The 20,127-nt window shown below is 29.3% G+C and overlaps 5 protein-coding genes and 1 long non-coding RNA gene across 13 annotated transcripts; 3 read left to right on the forward strand and 3 right to left on the reverse strand.

Moving 5' to 3' along the window:
• Window positions 1-1,135: 1,135 nt before the first annotated feature.
• Window positions 1,136-3,732, reverse strand: LOC117241870 (DCN1-like protein 5). Of its 3 annotated transcripts, XM_033508108.1 has the most exons (8): window positions 3,591-3,732; window positions 3,420-3,512; window positions 3,280-3,339; window positions 2,979-3,191; window positions 2,383-2,518; window positions 1,885-2,251; window positions 1,608-1,815; window positions 1,136-1,527 (listed from the first exon to the last, which is right to left on the reverse strand). In XM_033508108.1, the coding sequence occupies exons 5-8, from the start codon at window positions 2,505-2,507 to the stop codon at window positions 1,442-1,444; spliced, it is 786 nt and encodes a 261-aa protein (XP_033363999.1). In that variant the 5' UTR covers window positions 2,508-2,518; window positions 2,979-3,191; window positions 3,280-3,339; window positions 3,420-3,512; window positions 3,591-3,732; the 3' UTR covers window positions 1,136-1,441. The 3 variants fall into 3 exon arrangements, with proteins under 3 accessions (XP_033363999.1, XP_033363997.1, XP_033363998.1); XM_033508106.1 differs by lacking the exon at window positions 3,280-3,339; XM_033508107.1 differs by having other exon boundaries at window positions 3,280-3,512.
• A 445-nt stretch (window positions 3,733-4,177) lies between these two features.
• Window positions 4,178-6,609, forward strand: LOC117241865 (fidgetin-like protein 1). 2 transcript variants are annotated; one of them, XM_033508097.1, is made up of 2 exons: window positions 4,178-4,608; window positions 4,692-6,609. In XM_033508097.1, the coding sequence occupies exons 1-2, from the start codon at window positions 4,454-4,456 to the stop codon at window positions 6,487-6,489; spliced, it is 1,953 nt and encodes a 650-aa protein (XP_033363988.1). In that variant the 5' UTR covers window positions 4,178-4,453; the 3' UTR covers window positions 6,490-6,609. The 2 variants fall into 2 exon arrangements, with proteins under 2 accessions (XP_033363988.1, XP_033363989.1); XM_033508098.1 differs by having other exon boundaries at window positions 4,496-4,608; window positions 4,700-6,609.
• Window positions 6,610-6,615: 6 nt separating this feature from the next.
• LOC117241867 lies at window positions 6,616-8,670 on the reverse strand. The gene is made up of 8 exons (XM_033508101.1): window positions 8,318-8,670; window positions 7,937-8,183; window positions 7,755-7,880; window positions 7,584-7,686; window positions 7,389-7,512; window positions 7,149-7,314; window positions 6,938-7,066; window positions 6,616-6,876 (listed from the first exon to the last, which is right to left on the reverse strand). The coding sequence occupies exons 1-8, from the start codon at window positions 8,432-8,434 to the stop codon at window positions 6,701-6,703; spliced, it is 1,188 nt and encodes a 395-aa protein (XP_033363992.1). The 5' UTR covers window positions 8,435-8,670; the 3' UTR covers window positions 6,616-6,700.
• Window positions 8,671-8,890: 220 nt separating this feature from the next.
• Window positions 8,891-11,861, forward strand: LOC117241866 (protein arginine N-methyltransferase 3). 2 transcript variants are annotated; one of them, XM_033508100.1, is made up of 9 exons: window positions 8,891-9,293; window positions 9,365-9,492; window positions 9,775-10,128; window positions 10,214-10,383; window positions 10,450-10,608; window positions 10,677-10,864; window positions 10,942-11,168; window positions 11,256-11,615; window positions 11,691-11,861. In XM_033508100.1, the coding sequence occupies exons 2-9, from the start codon at window positions 9,480-9,482 to the stop codon at window positions 11,798-11,800; spliced, it is 1,581 nt and encodes a 526-aa protein (XP_033363991.1). In that variant the 5' UTR covers window positions 8,891-9,293; window positions 9,365-9,479; the 3' UTR covers window positions 11,801-11,861. The 2 variants fall into 2 exon arrangements, with proteins under 2 accessions (XP_033363991.1, XP_033363990.1); XM_033508099.1 differs by having other exon boundaries at window positions 8,891-9,492.
• Window positions 11,862-13,144: 1,283 nt separating this feature from the next.
• LOC117241869 (ETS-related transcription factor Elf-5-like) lies at window positions 13,145-17,357 on the reverse strand. Of its 4 annotated transcripts, none has more exons than XM_033508102.1 (7): window positions 16,870-17,357; window positions 15,119-15,251; window positions 14,541-14,795; window positions 14,317-14,388; window positions 14,144-14,230; window positions 13,871-14,066; window positions 13,145-13,793 (listed from the first exon to the last, which is right to left on the reverse strand). In XM_033508102.1, the coding sequence occupies exons 1-7, from the start codon at window positions 16,921-16,923 to the stop codon at window positions 13,682-13,684; spliced, it is 909 nt and encodes a 302-aa protein (XP_033363993.1). In that variant the 5' UTR covers window positions 16,924-17,357; the 3' UTR covers window positions 13,145-13,681. The 4 variants fall into 4 exon arrangements, with proteins under 4 accessions (XP_033363993.1, XP_033363995.1, XP_033363994.1 ...); XM_033508104.1 differs by lacking the exon at window positions 16,870-17,357 and adding an exon at window positions 16,694-16,806; XM_033508103.1 differs by lacking the exon at window positions 16,870-17,357 and adding an exon at window positions 16,500-16,609.
• LOC117241873 lies at window positions 16,661-17,646 on the forward strand. The gene is made up of 2 exons (XR_004495133.1): window positions 16,661-16,756; window positions 16,855-17,646. It is a non-coding gene; the product is annotated as an uncharacterized LOC117241873 (long non-coding RNA).
• The last annotated feature ends 2,481 nt before the right edge of the window (window positions 17,647-20,127 follow it).

The raw sequence follows: 20,127 nt of genomic DNA on the forward strand, positions 1-20,127 counted from the left end.
TCCATTAGATACTTTTTCATTTGTGAATTAAGATTACTATTAATTTGGAAGTTATGAGCGGAATTTTAAATTTAATTTTATATTATATCATTAATGATAACATTAGTTGTAATAGAAGTGCTCATGCAGGAAAAAATATACACATACACATAATTAAGCAACTTTGATGTAATAATTGAACTAATTTATAATATTACCGCAATAATTTCCTATGTTATTATTACTAGACAAATTTGTTTATTAAATAAAATTCAGAATCACGATGTATGTCCAACTACTCGCGATTAAATCTGATAAAAATTGGCAATTGATTGAGCTAAAATATAATACAAATTATTTGAACAATCACCATACATTTAATCCATTTTAGTTGTCGCAAAAATTTTTATGACAAGAAACATATTTAAAAAAGATCGTACTGTACCTCTGGTAATTATTGAAAACCGATTAAAAATATACATATACTTGATTTTTATTAGAAAGATATACTCAATCCTGTTTAAATTTCTTGCATTGAATAAAAACATAATAGTGTATTATCTTACCGAATATTTCGAAATAAATTTAATTCCAATATTTCATAAGTGTTATATTGATTTAATAAGAAATTCGATATTCTAATGTACATCGATATTTATGGCATGTATAGGAATTATTTTATGTGAGCTAAGTAATATGTACCAATGTGTTCTATTGTATTTTAGATATTAAACATTGTAATAGCACTTACATACTATACATGTTATTTTATTTATGAACCTACTTAATAACATTTGTGACTATTAAATATTTCGTGATAATAGTTATACACATATGTCTAAATTTTGTAAACATTTTTATATGAAACATACTTAAACACTGTAAAAAGAATTTTGGATATATATTTATGAATAACTTCGCTTGTAATTTTATACTGTATAACTTATAGTAAATCAAAATAAAAATTCGTTATACTTATTAATATCTAAAATATAAAGCTATTACAATTTTATTAATTTATGAAAATAAGATTGAAAACTGCAATAGAAAATTTATCTCTTTTATACAAAGCTTAGTTATATAGGTAATATACACTGTGTTCTACTTTTTCCATTTTATAATAGAAATTATATTTTATAAATTGCACAAGTAAATCTTATATGAAAATATATTTATTTTTAATCACAAGAATTTCCGCGACGAACCTTGGACTAGCAATGAATGGTGATAAGTAATTAAGAATAATCTAGAAAATTTGTAACCAAAGTCCATTTAGAACCATGTAAAATCATATTAAGATAGACTACTTACATTATCATTGATTAATAAAAAAGGTAGTACGAATGATGATAATTGAAATGTTGCGAGGTTATGATAGAAACAGAAATTTCGTTATTAACAAAATATGGTGATAGAAAAGATGAGTTCTTTTTATTTTAGTAGACTATTATTATTGAATGTTTCAGCTGCCCCTAGCTTCTGTTGAAGATGCTTCTTCACCACGTTGTATTTTTAACCATTCAACAAATTCATCAAGCATTACTGGCCCTGTAAAAAATGCATGCACTAAATGTAAAGTATGCACATAATTAAAATATATTTGTCAGTGACATTATGCGATTACGCACATGCTCCATCTAAATCATAATTAGCTAAATCATGATTGATTGTACGAGAAAATTCTAAAATGTTGCACCACTGATCTTTATTGATCACTTTGTACTTCGATTGATCTAGGAACTGAGCAAATTGTGTAAACAATGGCCAATGTTTTCCCAAAAGTAATTGTAACATAACTCTTGCTGTTTCCATATCCATACTTCTTTGATCTTTGTCCTAAAATATGGTGTATAATACATATACATGTCTGCAAAAGTTTTAATACATACAAAATATAATGCTTACTCTAGCAAAATCATAAGCATATCTGTATATTCCCTTAAATGTATGTGGATCATTTAATTGATTCCTTAGGTACTCAAGTTTCTGTTGTATTTTACTAATAGAATCACACTGTAAGTCCGAAAGACCTTTTAACCATTCGCTTAGTGTAAAGAAACCCATTTGTCGGGCATTCATTTTATATGCAAGAACAAGCATTACTACATTTTCAGGTTCTACACCAATATCCTCACAAAACTTTTCCATCCCTTCAGGCCCAAGAGTATCTGAATCATCAGGTGTTGTATATTCTCTAAACCATGTGATACAACGTTTTTGGGAAAAAGATGAAGCAGTTGGAACATCTTCTGTTTTTGAATAACGTCTTGCACTGGAAGTAACATGTTTATTGTATTTAACATAAAAGGATCCAACAATGTGACACAGTTATAAAGTTTAACTTCAAATCGTTATTGGTTTATACATATAACATAAGTTTAAATTTGTTTTAACATAATTTACCTAGATGTATGTCTAAGTCTTTTTGAAGGATGCCTCGATATACCCTCTTCATGAGCACTAGGTGACATTTCAATAGGCGTATGATGATTTGTGCTAGAGGGCGCTCTACGCTTGCTGCGTGGCATCCCTCTTTTAACTAAAAAAAATAATTCAACGTTTACATGAATTACCATAGAATATAACAATTAGCTAATTGATATATTTATTTACTTATTATACACAGTCCTTACCTATTAATTAATATGTAATAACTAGTATATTAAAATTCCTAATATAATGAATATGTATATAATTCTCAAAAGTAAATATATTATTAATGAAACTCTTAATAACATATTAATAATTTATAAATATTTTCAACTGACATTAATTACAATAGACTGTTATATCTAATTTATATAAATTTTGATTTTTTAATTCAGTAACTAAATATGTAATATATATATTTATAAAGATACTCTCAATTTTCCTTCATTAAGAGAATAAAAAATATGAATTGACAAAACAACAATAAGTCAATATCAAAAGAGGCATATAACTAATTTGTCTATATATTGAAATAGTATAAAAAGAAGTAGTATAAATAAATTACTTACCACGCAGCAACAATGTAAGTAATATAAAAGATTAAGAAGATTTAAAGGATCCGTAATATAGCTGGTTTATACTGGCTAAACTGACATTTCCTTTCAGTCTTAAAAGATCGAGTTTGAGGTTAGGTTCGGCAATTAATTGCAGTATATCGTAATTTTCAATGTTTTTTACTTTAGCTTTAACCGCTTTGTACATGTGATGTTGCAAATAAATACCTAAGAGTTATTAATATATATTTTCAGACACACTAATCTTGAATTATGTTTTTAATGTAGAAAAAGAAGTATCCAGTTAAATAGTTACAGAGCTTATATATGCAAATTATTTTCTGCTGCGACATGAGTCGTATCGTAATACCAAATGCTTGCAGAAAGATGAATCAATGATTATCACATTATAACGAAATATATAAATGTATAATAAATTGAAAAGACCCTCCCTACCTTGTTGAATGAACCACTAGAACAATTGTACCAGAAATGTATTTCTCAGAGTCAAAAGTCAACATCAATATAAAACTTGCTTTGTAGTTTAGTCTATAAAAATAATATCAAACATAGTGCCAGCGTCATCAAATATTTAAGTAATTTATTAATTTGGATATTTTGTACTACCTAAACGCTGTACGGTTAAATAAAATTTTTTTGCAGCTCAGCTTTATTTCATTTTATTGCCGTTTTGAGACAGCATGCCTTTTCGCAGGGATACCAAATGTAGAATTTATTTCCCACTAGCATGAATAATTATGGAATAAAAATGAATATTGATGTTTCATCATTAATTTGTATTATTTTAATATTAGCAAGGCTTAGTATAGGAAACTTAAAAATGTAAAAATTTAAGTGATACGGTGTGATACCATAAACTAACAATTTAAAAAAAACATACACAATTTATAAAATATTAATACACTATTTACGTATATTTGCCATTTTTATGTTAAGATTAATCTTTTATTTATAAATTAAGAATAAAAATAACATGTATACAAATCAAACCAGAAGTGAACAACAGGATAAGGGCATTATTCAATATATATTTTTGTAGCACAGTTTAGGTTCACAAATAATATTATCACTTTGATGTTGTTTTCAACGTTACCGATTCAGCAATAGTCAAGTAGCAGTACCGACCGTTAAATAAACAGAGATCTTGTTATTGACAGTCAAGGTACAGGGGGCGTAAAAATCTCCGTGATTTTTTTCACGATCGGTATTTCAGAAAGTGAGACAGAAAAGTCCAAATCCCAAATTATGAATGTGAATGTTGTTGATTTTAAATTCGAAATTATACATTTGTATAAATAATTACATTATAAATTTTATTATCATCGATAGTAGTTACATATGTTTTGTTAATTCTTCCTGTCTAATTGACGAATTGAAAAAGTAATTAACAGCTGACTGTTTATTTATGCTACATTATAATAGAAGATTAAATAAAATTTATGTTAATACAATATTTTTGAGAGACAAATATGGCTACTATTGATGCAGAAATTAATAAGGAGAAGAATAATTTCTTAGCTGCATATCACATCCTAAAATTTTCAAAAAATGATAAAGATGATACAGAAGTTGTGGACATTGAACGTAGATGTTTTGCTATGAAATATTTAACAGCAAAACAATGGTAAGTTGTATAATTTTTTCCTCTATTCAGATATAAGTAATTTATGCAATATATCAAATACGTACATAAATTATTTCATTTAGTGAATCAGAAGATGTAGCAGCTTGTCTACTTCAAAGAAGTTTGGAAGATTATCAAAACTTAATGGAAAATAGAGATGGGATAAATAATTATTGGAAACAATGTAAGTTACAAATACCAAAGATCAGTAGTAATCCACAGAAATGGAAGTCGGGTTTATGCGATATAAATATGGCATTAAATTTTGTAAAATCTTTACCTTGCCAAGATAATAATACCATGCCATGTCATACAAGATTATTTAATGACAGACACGTGGAGAATATTATTAATATATGGAAAAATAAAGAAACTGAATCAAGAAATAGAAAGATAAGTTCTCAAGCAAAACCAAATCTTAGTCAGAGTTCAAATGCAAGTAGTAAAAAAGAAGTTGAAAATAACATGCAATGTGAAATTGATAAATCTTTATTTTCATCCAATAGCTCTACAGATGAAAGTATTAGCACACAAATGAGTTATAGTAAACAATCTAAGACTTATTCTGTCAATCAAGAAAATCAAATTTATGCGCCACAAAGGCTTGTCAAGTTTGAATCTAGATCAAACTTTAAATTTACAAGAGAAGATTCATTTAAAGCATCTAAAAATAATCAGGACCAATCGAATTACCACAGAAATAATATGAAATTAAAAACACAAGTTTCTGTTCAGCATAATGAAGAAGATCCTAACACTGTTAAATCTAAAATGAGTTTTTTCAAAACTGCTAGAGATGAACTAAATGTGCAGCAAATGAAAGCTAATAAGCCAATGCAAAAAAAGACCCTAGGAGGGAAGGGATCTGTTAATTCTAAATTTGTTTGTCCATTTAAAAGGGAAAAAGAGAAAACTCAGGAAAACACGTACAATAATGAAAGTGACACAATGGAAGATGAGAGATTAAAAAATGTAGAATCAAAAATGGTTGAACTAATCAAGAATGAAATAATGGATTCAAAGACAACTATTTGTTGGGATGATATAGCTGGTTTAGAATACGCGAAAAAGATTATAAAGGAAGTAGTTGTGTATCCTATGTTGAGACCTGATATTTTCACTGGTTTACGTCGACCACCTAAAGGAATTTTATTATTTGGTCCACCAGGAACAGGGAAAACACTTATAGGAAAATGTATAGCATCGCAAAGCAAATCAACGTTTTTTTCAATATCTGCAAGCTCTTTAACTTCAAAATGGATAGGTGAAGGAGAAAAAATGGTCAGAGCGTTATTCGCTGTTGCTAAGGTTTATCAGCCATCAGTGATTTTTGTTGATGAAATAGATTCGCTGCTCACTCAAAGATCTGAAACTGAGCACGAGAGTTCTAGGAGATTAAAAACTGAATTTTTGGTGCAATTAGATGGAGCTACAACTGCAGATGAAGATCGCATTTTAATTGTAGGAGCAACAAATAGACCACACGAACTAGACGAGGCAGCACGTAGACGACTGGTTAAAAGATTGTATGTTCCTTTACCTGAATTCCAAGCTCGTAAACAGATCATAAATAATCTATTAATAACTGTTCCACATAATCTTACTGAAGAAGATATAAATAATGTAGCTGGACAGACAAAAGGATATTCCGGAGCCGATATGTCGAATTTATGTAAAGAAGCTAGCATGGGACCAATTAGAAGTATTCCACTTAGTCAATTAGAGAATATTAGAAAAGAAGATGTCAGACAAGTAACAGTCGATGATTTCAAGGAAGCACTGGTACATGTACGTCCTAGTGTATCAGAATCAAGTCTAATAACTTACGTTGAATGGGATGCTATATATGGAACTGGAACAGCGCAGAATTATAAAGCATAACACATAGTTTTACCATTTTTATGCTAGTATTACAGTGTATTTTTGTACAGTACAAATTTTTATAATAAAAATATTTTTGAGCTATAGTGAACAACTTCTTAATAATTACAATCAAAAACTCAAATTTATTATTATATTATAAACAAAACTTAATTTATAAAAAATTCTACATTAGTCTTATAATTACATTTTGGTTTGCTTAAAGAGTATATTACATAAACTTAACAATATAGAACTTTTTGTGGTAACCAATAATTAAATATTCCTCAATATTAACCATTATATTTAATGAAATAACAGTTGAGGAGTCAGGACACAATTTGTTTGAATTAATAGCATTAAAATCAATTGCTCCAAAATCCTTTATATAATATATATGAACATTTCCTGCACAGAAGTAATTACTTAATACAATTGTAAATAATCTTATATTAAATAGAAAGATTACCTGAGTCCAATCCCAAAATGAGTACATGCGCATATATTAAAATTGCAGTAGGTGTTCCATGTAAAATAGGAAATAAATTATAGATCTTCCATTCTTTTCCTTGTACCAAAAAACCCACATATCCATATTCTATAATAATTGCATTATTGAAATATTTTATTAATTTTATATGACTATTTTATATATCTATTTAGTGTATATAATTTCTTACCTGCAATACAGGCAATTATATTTGGTTTAAATACATAATAACGACGAATTCTTATATTTAGTGGTTGAACACGTGTATAAGAGTTAACATGTATAAGTGTATAATCCTTTTGATTTGCATTCAAAGTCAAATCTACACAGCACCCTCCTTTTGTATATAAAAGTACCTAAGTCACAATTTAATTTAAATAATAAATCAAGAAATTATAATTTCTTTATATAGTTACTCCATTATTATTACTTTATTATTGTCTGCACCAATAGCAATAATATTATCTGAATCAAGTTCATACACAGTTTTTGGTATTGATCCCACAATACTTATTATATTATGCATGGCGATATAGCAATAACTGTAACTTGTACTATTAAATGTTTAATATTTAGTAATGATCACATTGATTGTTTTGATTATAGTGTGTCCTTTAAATCATACCAAATTAACTTTCCATGGGTTCTATCAATTGGCTTCAATGTACTCACATCCCAAAAGCATATGTGATTATTTATAGAACTAGATATACAAACAATACTTGTTCCTATAAAATATAAATAATTAATTAGAAGCCTTCTTATCAGATTTTTATTTAGTAAAATTTATAAATACCATCTCTGAGAAGCTTTACACTTTCTATATATTCCATATGATCAACTATATGTTTGCTTGTACGTAAATTAGGTATATTGTAAAAATGAACGAATCCTGCAGATGTCCCCATTGCTAATAGATTTCCTACAAAAACATTTGTTATGAATACTAAATACAATTTTGTATCTTTAATGTATTACCTGAAGTATCTATACAAGTAATATATTCTGAATGATGGTCTTTTAATGGCTTAATACATTTACTTTGTGCATTACATTTTTTCATGTTTTTGCATTTAATCCATAATTTATACATAGCTATCCAAAATTTAACATCATGTTTCTCATAAAAATTAGTATATTTCTTTGGACTCAATGTTTCGCATAAAGTGGTCCAAAAATGTTCAGGAATTTTATCTTTGCACAATTTATGCCACAGGGTACTTTGCTATAACGAATAAGTAAGAAAAATAATTGGGAGATTAAATACGAATATGTATTAATAATAATGTATTATGTGAGTATACATACTCATTCTGTTAAAAGCACACAAGCTTTGTAGTAAAAATTATAATTATTTACCTGCAATACTTTATCGATAATTTCCTTCCAACATTTACAAATTATTTTCAAATTTATAAGTGTTAGTGGATCGACGTACAAAAATATATGTTCCCATATATCGGGAGGGAAAATCATTGTCGTATTATAAATCAAACAAATTAAACGTAACTAAATGAAAAATGTTCAAGATTTTCAGCTATCACATATGTATCTCCTGTTAGCTGCTTGCTACGTTCTATGCTATAAATGTATGTAAAGTTCTTATCGATTGTTATCGACTTTCATCGCAATGTTGTTGCGTGTTGCGTTCGAAACAATTTTGAAAATTCCTGAAATTTCCATTCATAATTGCGTTGATGATTATGAAAGTGGAGTAAGTTTTATATTCTTTTTTTCAAGATATTTAGATATCTAGACTTTTACATTTGGGTAAAAGTACTTTCTCATGATAAAACAAAATATTTCACGACAAATTCTTAATTTTATAGTACACATTCTTTTTTAGATAAAATTTTTAATTAATTACAAGATTTTTAACTGCTGAACAAATTTACGAAAATATTTTATGTTACTGTAACATAAATCGATGTAATATGTACTAAATGATAAATGAGATTTTTTAATTTTCTACTCAGTAACTTTCATAATCACCGGCGCAAAATTTGTCCGATGAGTGACTCCATTTATGTTACTAAATTTAATAATTGTTGAAGAAGTATGATTAAATCTATTTGAGAGCTTTTACATAAAATGCTTAATGTTTATAAGAAGAATCATTTTATTTCATCATATGTCAAGAACTACATAGAAGTTATAGAATTTGTAGGGTAGGTCGAAGTTCCGTTGTATGTTACATATCGGAGAAAGTGTTCCAGTTTCAGTGCAAGATTCATCAAGAGGATAAAAAAAGCTTAAAAAGGTCAAGAGCATTTGATGTCGAGTCGAATCAATAAATATTAAATTATAGTTTAAAGAGGACCATCTACGCCAAAAAGTTTGTATTGGCTAGGAACGTGATGTGACATAGAAAATATTGATTTGACATTAAGCCAGAGCTTTTACCAGGTTCTGCACGTGTACGGATGAGTGGAATCTCTAACCTTGAAAATTTTAAACAATCTCGTCTCTATAAGAATAACTGTAGCAAATTTACTTCATCCATTATATAATTAATTGCAAAATGACAGATCAAGGTATATATAATATTTTGTCATTTATATACTTATGTATAATAAAAATTAAGAATAAACATTTATAGCTAGCAATCACATATTACATTTTGATTATTTGGAAAATTTTTGATATTGTATATCTAATATAATAATAATTTAAAAAATTTTATAAATATTTTAAAATTTATTCAGTAATTTTCTGAATTACCAAACTGTTGCATTTTTCTATTGATATTAAATTTTAATATTATTGATAACTCTTAATATTATTGTTGATTGTTTTTAATGTTTTTCATTCCTTAGCTATTTCTTCAAAAGATAATTATGAATATGAAATGGATGGAACAAGTGATGATGATAGCGGAGATGATTGGGAAGAAGTGACAGAAGATTTTGAATCTATACCGTGCCTTTTTTGTAATGAAGTTGCCAATAACTTTTCTATAGCACTAGAGCATCTAATAGCTTCACATAGATTTGATTTAAAAAACTTTATAATCAAACATTCTTTAGATACTTATTCCTATATTAAATTGATTAATTTTATTAGACATAAAAATGTTTTACCTGATCAGCTAAATGCATTGAACATAAAAACATGGGAAAGTGAGGAATACTTAAGACCTGTTATAGAAGATGACCCTTGGTTAATGTTTGGTAAGTATGAATACAATTAAATTCATTACAAATTAGTGTTTCTTAAATTATATTTGATTTTTCTTTATTATTTCTGCACACAAAGATATTGAAGATTTAGAAGAAAAGACAACGAAGCCTATTGCATATACTGTGAATTCAGAAAATGGGTGTGTCACATTATCTGAGGCACATTTTGCCGAATTACAAAGAACAATACAAACACTTAGAGCACAATTGGAACAACGTGAATCAGCATGTCTTTTGGCAATACAGGTATTCACACAAAAAACTTAATGTCTATATACAAAATAAAACAGATATTAAAACATTCAATTCTAGCAAATAGATGAAATGGCAGAAAAAGCACAAAAATTGATCTTAGATGGTGATTTAGATGAAAACAATGCTCTCAGCTCTTCTGGTAATTCTAATTGTAATGTTGATAAGGGTTACTTTAATATTTACAGCCATTTTGCTATACACCATGAGATGTTAACAGTATGTATATGTATATTTTTTTAATAATGAGTATGATTCTTTAATAATGAGTACAAGTATTTTTACAGGACAAAGTACGAACCGAAAGTTATAGAGATGCATTCTTAACAAATGCTAACAGATTTGGTAATTGTGTGATATTAGATGTTGGTTGTGGAACTGGAATTCTGTCTATGTTTGCAGCAAAAACTGGATGCCGCAAAGTAATTAGTGTTGATCAATCAAATGTAATATATCATGCAATCGATATAGTGAGGTAAATAGAGTATAATAAATAGCACTTTCAATATTTGGTTTTTCTTATCTAACATGATCTTTTTTAATATATCATAGAGAAAATAATTTAAGCGACATTATCACTTTAAAAAAAGGTCGGCTGGAAGACATTAATCTCGATGAAGATAAAGTAGATGCGATTGTGTCTGAGTGGATGGGATATTTCCTTCTATTCGAGGGTATGTTAGATACAGTGATATATGCGAGAGATAACTATTTGACTCCTGGTGGAATACTTCTTCCTAATAGATGCACACTCAGTATTGTGGGAAGTGGAGATACTAGTATGTATCTTTGAAATAATAGAATTATATAATATTTTTAAATTTACTCTTTCTATTTTATTATTTTTATCTTATCAATTTTTGTAGGGAGATATGTCGAACTCATTGATTATTGGTCGAACGTGTATGGTTTTAAAATGAGCTGTATGAAAGCGGAGGTTTTACGCGAACCGAGTATAGAGATTTGTAACGCCGACGAATTAATAACTAGCACTGTTGAGATACAAGCATTCGATTTATACAAAGTAACGAAAGATTGCGTAAATTTTTCATCGCCTTTCGAATTTAAAGTAAAAAAGACTGGATCGTTAACTGCGATTGTTGGCTATTTTGATATCTTCTTTGACTTGGACAATCCAATTTATTTTAGTACGGGACCTTATTCGCCTCCAACACATTGGAAGCAAACAGTATTTTCATTGAACGAACCTATTAGCATTACCGAAGGTAAGTTAAATAAAAGTTGAAATAAAAATTATTGATTGTCAAATACAAGAAAATAAATATAAGAATTTTTTATAGGGGAAATTTTACGTGGTAAATTAGTCTGTCGTAGACATGTTAGAGATATTCGAGGACTCATGGTTACAATTCATATTAAGAATACTAGCCAGGTTTATTACTTAGAATAATCTAATGATATTCGCTTTGAAGTCTACTTAATAGACGTAAGTGCCAAAAAGGAAAAAAAAAGAAAAAGAAAAAACAAATAACATAGGGTCCATAACAGCTTGCTGGCTATAAAATTATTGATGACTATCATTAAAAATTAAATAATAGATGAAATATGGTTTAAAAAGCGTAGGAAAAATCGTTCAGTATCCGTATTTTTTATAGGATTGTGATTTACATTTTGAGTCCCTGTAAAACTGTAGAAATCGTATAATCTCGTATAGATCGAAAGGTTTGACTCCTGCAATGATGAAGATAGATATAAACAATCTATATATATAAGATTTTTTTACTTTATTATATACTTTTTTTTTAATATATATAACCAAAGATTATACGTTGATTGTTTCCGTAAATTATCTTACATAATCACAACGCACATGCTTTCTACAGGATATCGTCGCAATTAATGCGAACTTTACGGTAGAGATTATTTACGATTCGTGCCTTTTTGATAGTCGATAAACTTAAACATTTATAATTGACCATAAAGTTAACATTTTGGAAGATTAAGTAGTTCCGAGAAAAACGATATGATAGCGTTTCATTTTACAGTTCTGTCGAATTATGTAAAAAATTTTACGATGGTGTTAAAAAAGATATTTAAGTACATACCCGGTTGCACAAATATTCTATTGATTCAAATAATGATAGTTCCAAATTTTTTAAATATTTCTTAATGATCATTTTAAATAATAATATTTTGTATTTGAAAAATGTATTTGAAAAAAAATGATCAAATTTAATTAGTGCAGTCGGGATTATTTTACGCTTTTATTACACAAACAACGATTTCGAGTTAAATTTAATCCAAGAATCCTATAAATAACTTCAACAAATGAATTAAAAAGGGGATATGCATTATTTTTACCAGCATATCTTCTTCCGCCACGATACTATGTATCTTGAATTTCAATATTTCATACTTGTTAATGACTAATCGAATCGTCCAGAATTTATTTAAAAATACAAATATTTTTGCCAGCTTTCTTGCATGTGCTATTGTAGAATAAGTATCCACATTTAATAATTAACCGTTAATGAAACGAAAATGAATTAACACCAATTATAAATCCGATATTTCATCTAATATAATTTATAAAAAAAAATAATGTGATTATACTTCTTCTCGATTTCCTTTAAGACTATTCTAGGAAAAGAATTTATGGTGGAACTGTATTGGTTACGAACCTATAAAAATTTAGTTCCCTCTTTTGAAATTGCCTGGCATGTTATTTGTAACCCAGGGTCAATTTAAAAAGTACTTATGCTTCCAGATTAAGGTATGTAATACAACTCTGTGATATAAAAAAATAAGTAATAGTAAATTTATTTGATTGTAAGTCAGAAGGAATTAATGCCTTCCTTGATTATAATATGTGTACTTTTACATAAGTAATCTATTACGCTAATACTTAAAATCAAATAAATTGAAAAAATCTTACAAGTTTAAATTATTTCGTATTCACATTTTGCTATCACGTATTTCTATAAATTCAGTCATACATATAAAAACCTCAACATTTTTATTCATTTATACTGCTTTTTACGTTATTTAAATCTAGTCAGTATGTATCATCTATAATACTAGATCTTTTCTTCTTAGTCTTTTATTTAGATTATTGATTGCAAGTTGATGCTCAAACGTTTCGATTCAATTAACAAAATACTTTCACTTCCTTTTTCAATATCAAAATATACATTGACAAATCTCTAATTGTAGAAACGTTATCTTTTTAAAGTAATTTTAAGATACATCCTGTGAGCGAAATTCACAATAGGTCGCAAACGTTACTTTTACTTTTTTGTACAATTGTTATAACAAATGCAATCCTAAATTTTTAATATCGGAAGTTTGGATTATCAGTTTGCCAACCCTTTGCATTTGGTCCAAATTGATAAACTAATCTTCTACCGAGTACAGGTTGAAAAATTTTGCTTTTATAATAGTACCTGAAAGAATATTTTTTATATAAAAATATTGCACAATCACCAAACATAATTTAAACAAAAAGTGAATGAAAAATTACCTCATTGCTCGACTCAGTTTCTCGTACGTCATTTTTGTGTTTCCTTTTCTTGAACCCCATCGTTTCGCGACCTCATCGCTTTTAACGAACCGAAATTTCGCTTGAGAATAATCTTCCCAACAGATTAAACTTGGACACGTTTCTCGATTACGTAAGAGGTCCCTGATGAATTCCCAAAGCTTTCCCTGGCTAGTAGCTATATAACATTATATTGGTATCATTACATCATTGAATTAAGAAATATATACTTTAATTCAAAGTAAAAATGCTTACAACTTTTTTTTGGTTTTAATACCCTTGGTCTCCCTGGTGGCCGTTTGGTAGTTTGGTAATCAATACTATTATTATCTGATTCTGCATCTACAAAGATAAAAACAATATTTACGTACTTTATTATAAAAAAAGATAATCATTTCGTATTAAAAAATTCGAAGGATTTATATTACCTGATGTACTGTTGGAATTAATTCGCGCATATTCGTCTTCGGAATGAGGATGGATGGTATTAAATGGTGGAACTGTAATTACATAGTTTTGTTTTTACTAACTACTAATGACGACTGATTCTTAAATAAAAACTATCAATGAGATACAGCGAAATAATATTATGGTAGTTTATTACACTATTATTTTTTGTTATCAACATTCACGCGTAATCACAATTACATACGTATATTCGAGATATGCTGAGAGTGGAGTAGGTCATAGAGTCGATCTCCGTACATAGGATCATGGTTGATAAAATCGTCTCTGGTAAAGGTGACCAACTCGTTTCCTGGTACCGCAAGACTATGTTGTATCAGACTATACGGTTGTCCGATATAAGATGCCGCAGACATCAACCAGTTTATTGTTTCTTCTTGACACCAGTTTCTAATAGGTTTATCAGACCAACCGGTACCATCAATTTCATTATTTTCATCACCTGTTGAATTGAAAAAATTGATATAAGTCGAAAACGAAAAATATATCAAGATAAAATGAAACGTACTTTTATAACATCATAAAACAAGATTATCTTTTAGAACAAATTGTTTGGAAAATATAATTACTACATAATAGCTGGTTCTATATGATTCTATATATAGATATATAAATAAATAATAATAATATTTTATATTGTAAAATGTATATTAATAAAATGTTAATGATATATTAATAGAATTAATATAATACTAATTATAATAGTGACGTTTGAAGGTATAGATATAATCATTATTAATATAAATGAAAATATAGGTGAATTACCAAAGTAACACTTTTTTCGGGGAGGTTCGTAACTACGCGTGGTCAGGGCATTAGTTTTCAATGTGACCAATGAGTCCATGTCCAGTACGAAATGATCATCGTCGTCATTTAGATTAGGAAACGAAGGGCACACCTGCAAACAGAACATATCGCATGACAAACAAATCCGAAACGAAATCGGGTTTCTACGTTAATGACCTTGTTGGCGTCTTCAACCGTCTTGTCTCTTTTTATCGCTAGAGACTGAGAAAAACGAGATCACTACAATCTCGTTTCCTTGGACTGGCTTTTATACGTACGACAAAGATATATACATATATGTATGTATTTACGTCTCGATTCTGGGCAGAGCATCTACATAAAACGGATATCGGTAATTTGCAATAAATAACCGCAAATCGTTGTTTCAAATGTTATTTATTTTGTATTACGTGGCTTCGAACGCTTTATGCAAAGTCAAGCATGCGGTAAATGATAATAATATCTTATATTAGTAAATTAGTGTGCATATAAGTGTTGCTTAGCCGCAATTAACTGATATGTAACATTATTGTTCCAAGTATCATATTTTTATAATTATTTTTGTCGTGTTTCATCTCTTTGTAGTAGTTTTTTCTTCATAATTTCCAAATATTCAATAGAGAAAGTATCATATTTTAATTTTTAGTCTTTAAGTTATTATTAAATTTTGTATGGATGCATGTTAATCCGTGTAAACTTATTTGGACGCTGTAATGAGTGCTATTGATATCTTTTGATATATTTTCTTTTTTTTTTTAATAATATGTATAAATGCAGCATATATAGTTTGCCATAAAAGCATTTGATACAACGACGGTCAGTAGATAGTCATATAGCCTTTTTTTCGATTAAAAAATTCCAACTAGCATCTGTGTCAATATTTGCGCAATAATTTTCTGTATCAATACAATTGATACAGCATTGTCAGAAATATTGTTCTGTTTCGTAGAATTGACAACATTTTATTGCTCTCACAAATCATTTCACTAAATCTACAAATGCACTTGTTTCGCACTTAGGTGCGAATACTCGTACGATATAGACGCTCGAGTTATCGCGTCGCCGATCATCATCACTTTTCGTAGAAACGCAATTTTTACAATCTTTCAACTCTTTTCCAAACAGAACGATAAACTTTCGTACTAACTTGATAGAAATATGTTTTAAATTTTTATTATATCTAAAGAAAGAAATGAAACATCGTTTGATACCTCGTAAATCGGTTGTCAAAAACTTCGAACAGTTTTTCTATTTATAACTTCTTCTAATTCTTTTTATTCGTTACATTAAATTTACAAAAATCTTCGATTAATCATTAGAAATTAACACTGTAATTGTTCATCTCTCTATTCCACTTTACCTTAGTCTAAAGTACATTAATGGCATTTCTTACGATATGCACGTATGAATTAAACGAAATAGTTTTCCCAAACGTTTTATAGCTTTCCGTTTTTCATACTCAAATATCAGTCTGGAATTCGAGAAAAACACAGTACTTTTTTAGAAAGTTCATTATAGCACACTAGCGCTTCACGCGGTGCAGTACTAACAAACCTTTTTCTCTCTAGCACGTAAGGCTCACACATGCGTTCCTTCTCCAGAAAGATTACAGAACAGGTAAACAAGTAAAACTCATATAAAATAATCAAAAAACACCGTACAATCCACTAAAACCAATTCAAATAATCCAAACAACAACTTTACAACTTTTTTAGGTAATCGTAACTCACCTCCACTAAGTCGGTTCTATCGTAACTACTGAACGGATCCATTATTAAGTTCATTCGATTCTTCAACTAAGCAAATACAAAGACTGTCGTACAAACGTAACAATATGTTCGTTACAGAGAAGTGTCACGATTTACGCGAAGGTAAATGTATGTCACAGCGCGGCGTGAACAAGTCGCATCACTGTCTGTTGGAAAACAGATCGAAAACAATTATACTTCAAACTAAACACGAGGTCGCGGCGTTGTCCCGCAACGCGATACTGATCGCCGGTCGCCGAAATGTCTCTGACGAAGACGCCAGGCGATGTGGTGACGCGAAAGACGTCAGCGGGAGTATCACGGGGACGGATAGCGCGGAAGAGCAGGTTTCAACGGGGATTTCCCGCTCTTTGGAATTGACCAATCATCGGCGACGTGCTTCACGATAGCTGACGCAATAATTGCGGATACACACCATTGGCGGCGGTTGCCGAGATCCGGAGAATTCGAGACGAAAACGCAACCGAAAATATAGCTAACGCGACGGTTATTCCCCAAGTGGCTTCATTATTTTGCGATCCAACTAGGTCGACCGGACGGTGCACTGGGGTATCCGTATCATCGAAAATCTAGCCGAAAATTCATCTTCTTTAATTTTTCCTCAACTGTGAAATTTTCATTCTTAGGAAAAACCAAAGCAGGAATATTATATTTACAAATTTTATTTCTGCACCTTTGAAGTGATACATACGTGTAATAAATAAAGCTAAATTTTGATAATGGTCTCCTCAGCCCTTATATACCGTATTTTTTATTGTTGTATCAACTACTCTCTTATGATAAACAATATTTTAAAATGGACTATAATTTATTCATGTTTTTTAAGAATGTCATGTATCACTTAAAATATCATCCTGTTATATTTCAGGATACATCCCAATTTTTGTAAAAAAAATTAATTGTAAAGAATGCTTTGTTACGCTTATAGTATAATCGCTCGAATTGAATTTCTTTAGCTATTGTAAGTAGAAATGATAATAATGTTACGTATTTTTTAAACCACTAGAATCATTTGGAATTAATTTGATAATGCGGAATCAATTTGCGATATAATGCAAGAGCGAAAGTTTAGAAAAAGAAACGGAATATCTTGCAGACTTTCGTCGAACCAAGAAAATTTTTAAGAAGAACCTCAAGCGTTTAAACACAAAATGCATATCTCGCTTAAAGTAGAAGAGAAGAGGGTTGCATCATAAGGGGTTATAGTGTACTATTCAAAATTCTGACATGTAAAATAGATCCTCTGGTTTATATAAAAAGAGAGTTTTTTAAATATATATTTGGGCAAATATATGTTATGAAAAATTCATATGTGGCGTTTAAAATACGTTTTTTCCAAACAAATACATAGGTTGTTTGCCGCCAAGTAGGAACACGTGTGGCGAAGATTCGAGTTTTCGCAGTTCAAATTACTAAATCAACCAAACGATATCAATCTTTTTTAAGGTTAAAAGGTTGTACGTCCAATCGGTTGTATATAAAATGATTCCGCAAAAACAAATAACAGATAAGAAATGATCGAATGTAATTAAGTGTGCATGTCTGTGTACAAATATCTTAAATATACTTTATACTTTCATTAACTAAACAACGCATGAAAGAGTTATCGGATATAAATATGTTGTCATAGATGGAATTTCATTCAATGATTTAATGTAATGATTTATAATAATACTAATTTGGGTCAGTAAGGTAAATTTTTCTAGTGAATAATATACAGTTATAGAAGCATATAATTAATCTATTTAGTTAAATATATTTTAATTTCATGAAATATTTAAATTCGACTGCTTTAATTATCTTATAAAATCATTCTCACTCTTTCCAATCTTTTATAAAAATGCATGCGACTTATATGCTGTATTTACAGATATCATTATATTAATGTCTTCAAATATTTCCAGTCGATCGATATGCTGTTGCGCGAAGCCAGAGTCTTGCGGTTAATCTAATTTCCATAAAATGGAAATCGCTATCGGGTTTCGATTTTTTCCTGGAAGTATCTTTTTTAAAAAAAAAAACATTTATTGCAAATCAGCAACGATTCAACGTACGAAACAGTTACGAAATAACCAGGAACAAAAATTCGTCTGTACGACAAGACTTCGTCGGTATTCCCGTGACATTGAGGCGTTTGAAGATCTCTACGAAGATTCCATTTTTTTTCTCTCTTACAGCGTTATTAATAGACACAAGTTGTTCGTCGCATAATTCTCAATAGATTGACTAGCTAGAACTAGTGTGAGAAAAAAAGAAAATGATACTCTGCAATAATGTGCACGTATACCAAATTTTCCTGGAATGTTGGAATACGTTTACATATAGTAGAGGTAAATAGATCGTCAATAATACGGAAATTATATTTTTAAACTTTGTATGTATCATGTACTATACATTTCAGAAATATTTTCAATGGATCCACTAATGTGTCCAATTCGTACGTTCTACCCTGTATACATATAATGTTTCCATCGCATTCGTCCAGACAAAATGCAATATTCGAAAAAGCTTTTCACATTGGCGGCGCCTATGGACTCGTTTATTTATAGTACGCCACGATGTCTCGACATCGGAGTGTAAACATGTCGGTACTACCATGGACTTCATTTTATTTTACGATGTACTTTTCTCTCCTTTTTTCTCTCATGCGCCTTCTTTTTTTCTTTTCCTTTCAATTACGTCTCTACACTGGGAAGAACGCGCTTTTTATCATAACCGCAATCCGTGAAACTCCTGGGGATTACTAATAACTGATTCGAGGAACTGTGATCGCGCAAACCTCGCCGAGCTTTGATTTTATATCGGCTCTTTCGAAACATTCTGTTTCCTGTAGAGAAATTGAAAAATCAACGAATAAAGTAAACGAAGAAGGAAAAAGGCAACAATGATAAAGAACAAAGATTATTTCGGTTCTGATGTTAATTAAGGAAGTTGTGGTATTTTAATCAGTCTATTTCATAAATTTAGACGAAAAATGTAAGGATTACATATCTGTGGTTCACTTTAATCGTTCTTTCATTTTTTATGCCGAAGAGTTGAAAAATTCCCCAGTAACTTCCGAACTTGTTCTTCCAATTGCGAGTCACTTTGTTTTTTAGCTCGAATATAGCCTATAGTACTCGTAAGATGAATCACTGACCTATCATAAGAATTGTGATAAAGACTCAATCGGAATAACAAATGGAATTTTCTTAAGGAAAACCTGAATATAATTTCTAA

This window comes from Bombus vosnesenskii, unplaced genomic scaffold (genome assembly GCF_011952255.1).
Source record: "Bombus vosnesenskii isolate JDL3184/JDL3185 unplaced genomic scaffold, Bvos_JDL3184-5_v1.1 scf7180000016261, whole genome shotgun sequence".
NCBI classification, from domain to species: Eukaryota; Metazoa; Arthropoda; class Insecta; order Hymenoptera; family Apidae; genus Bombus; species Bombus vosnesenskii.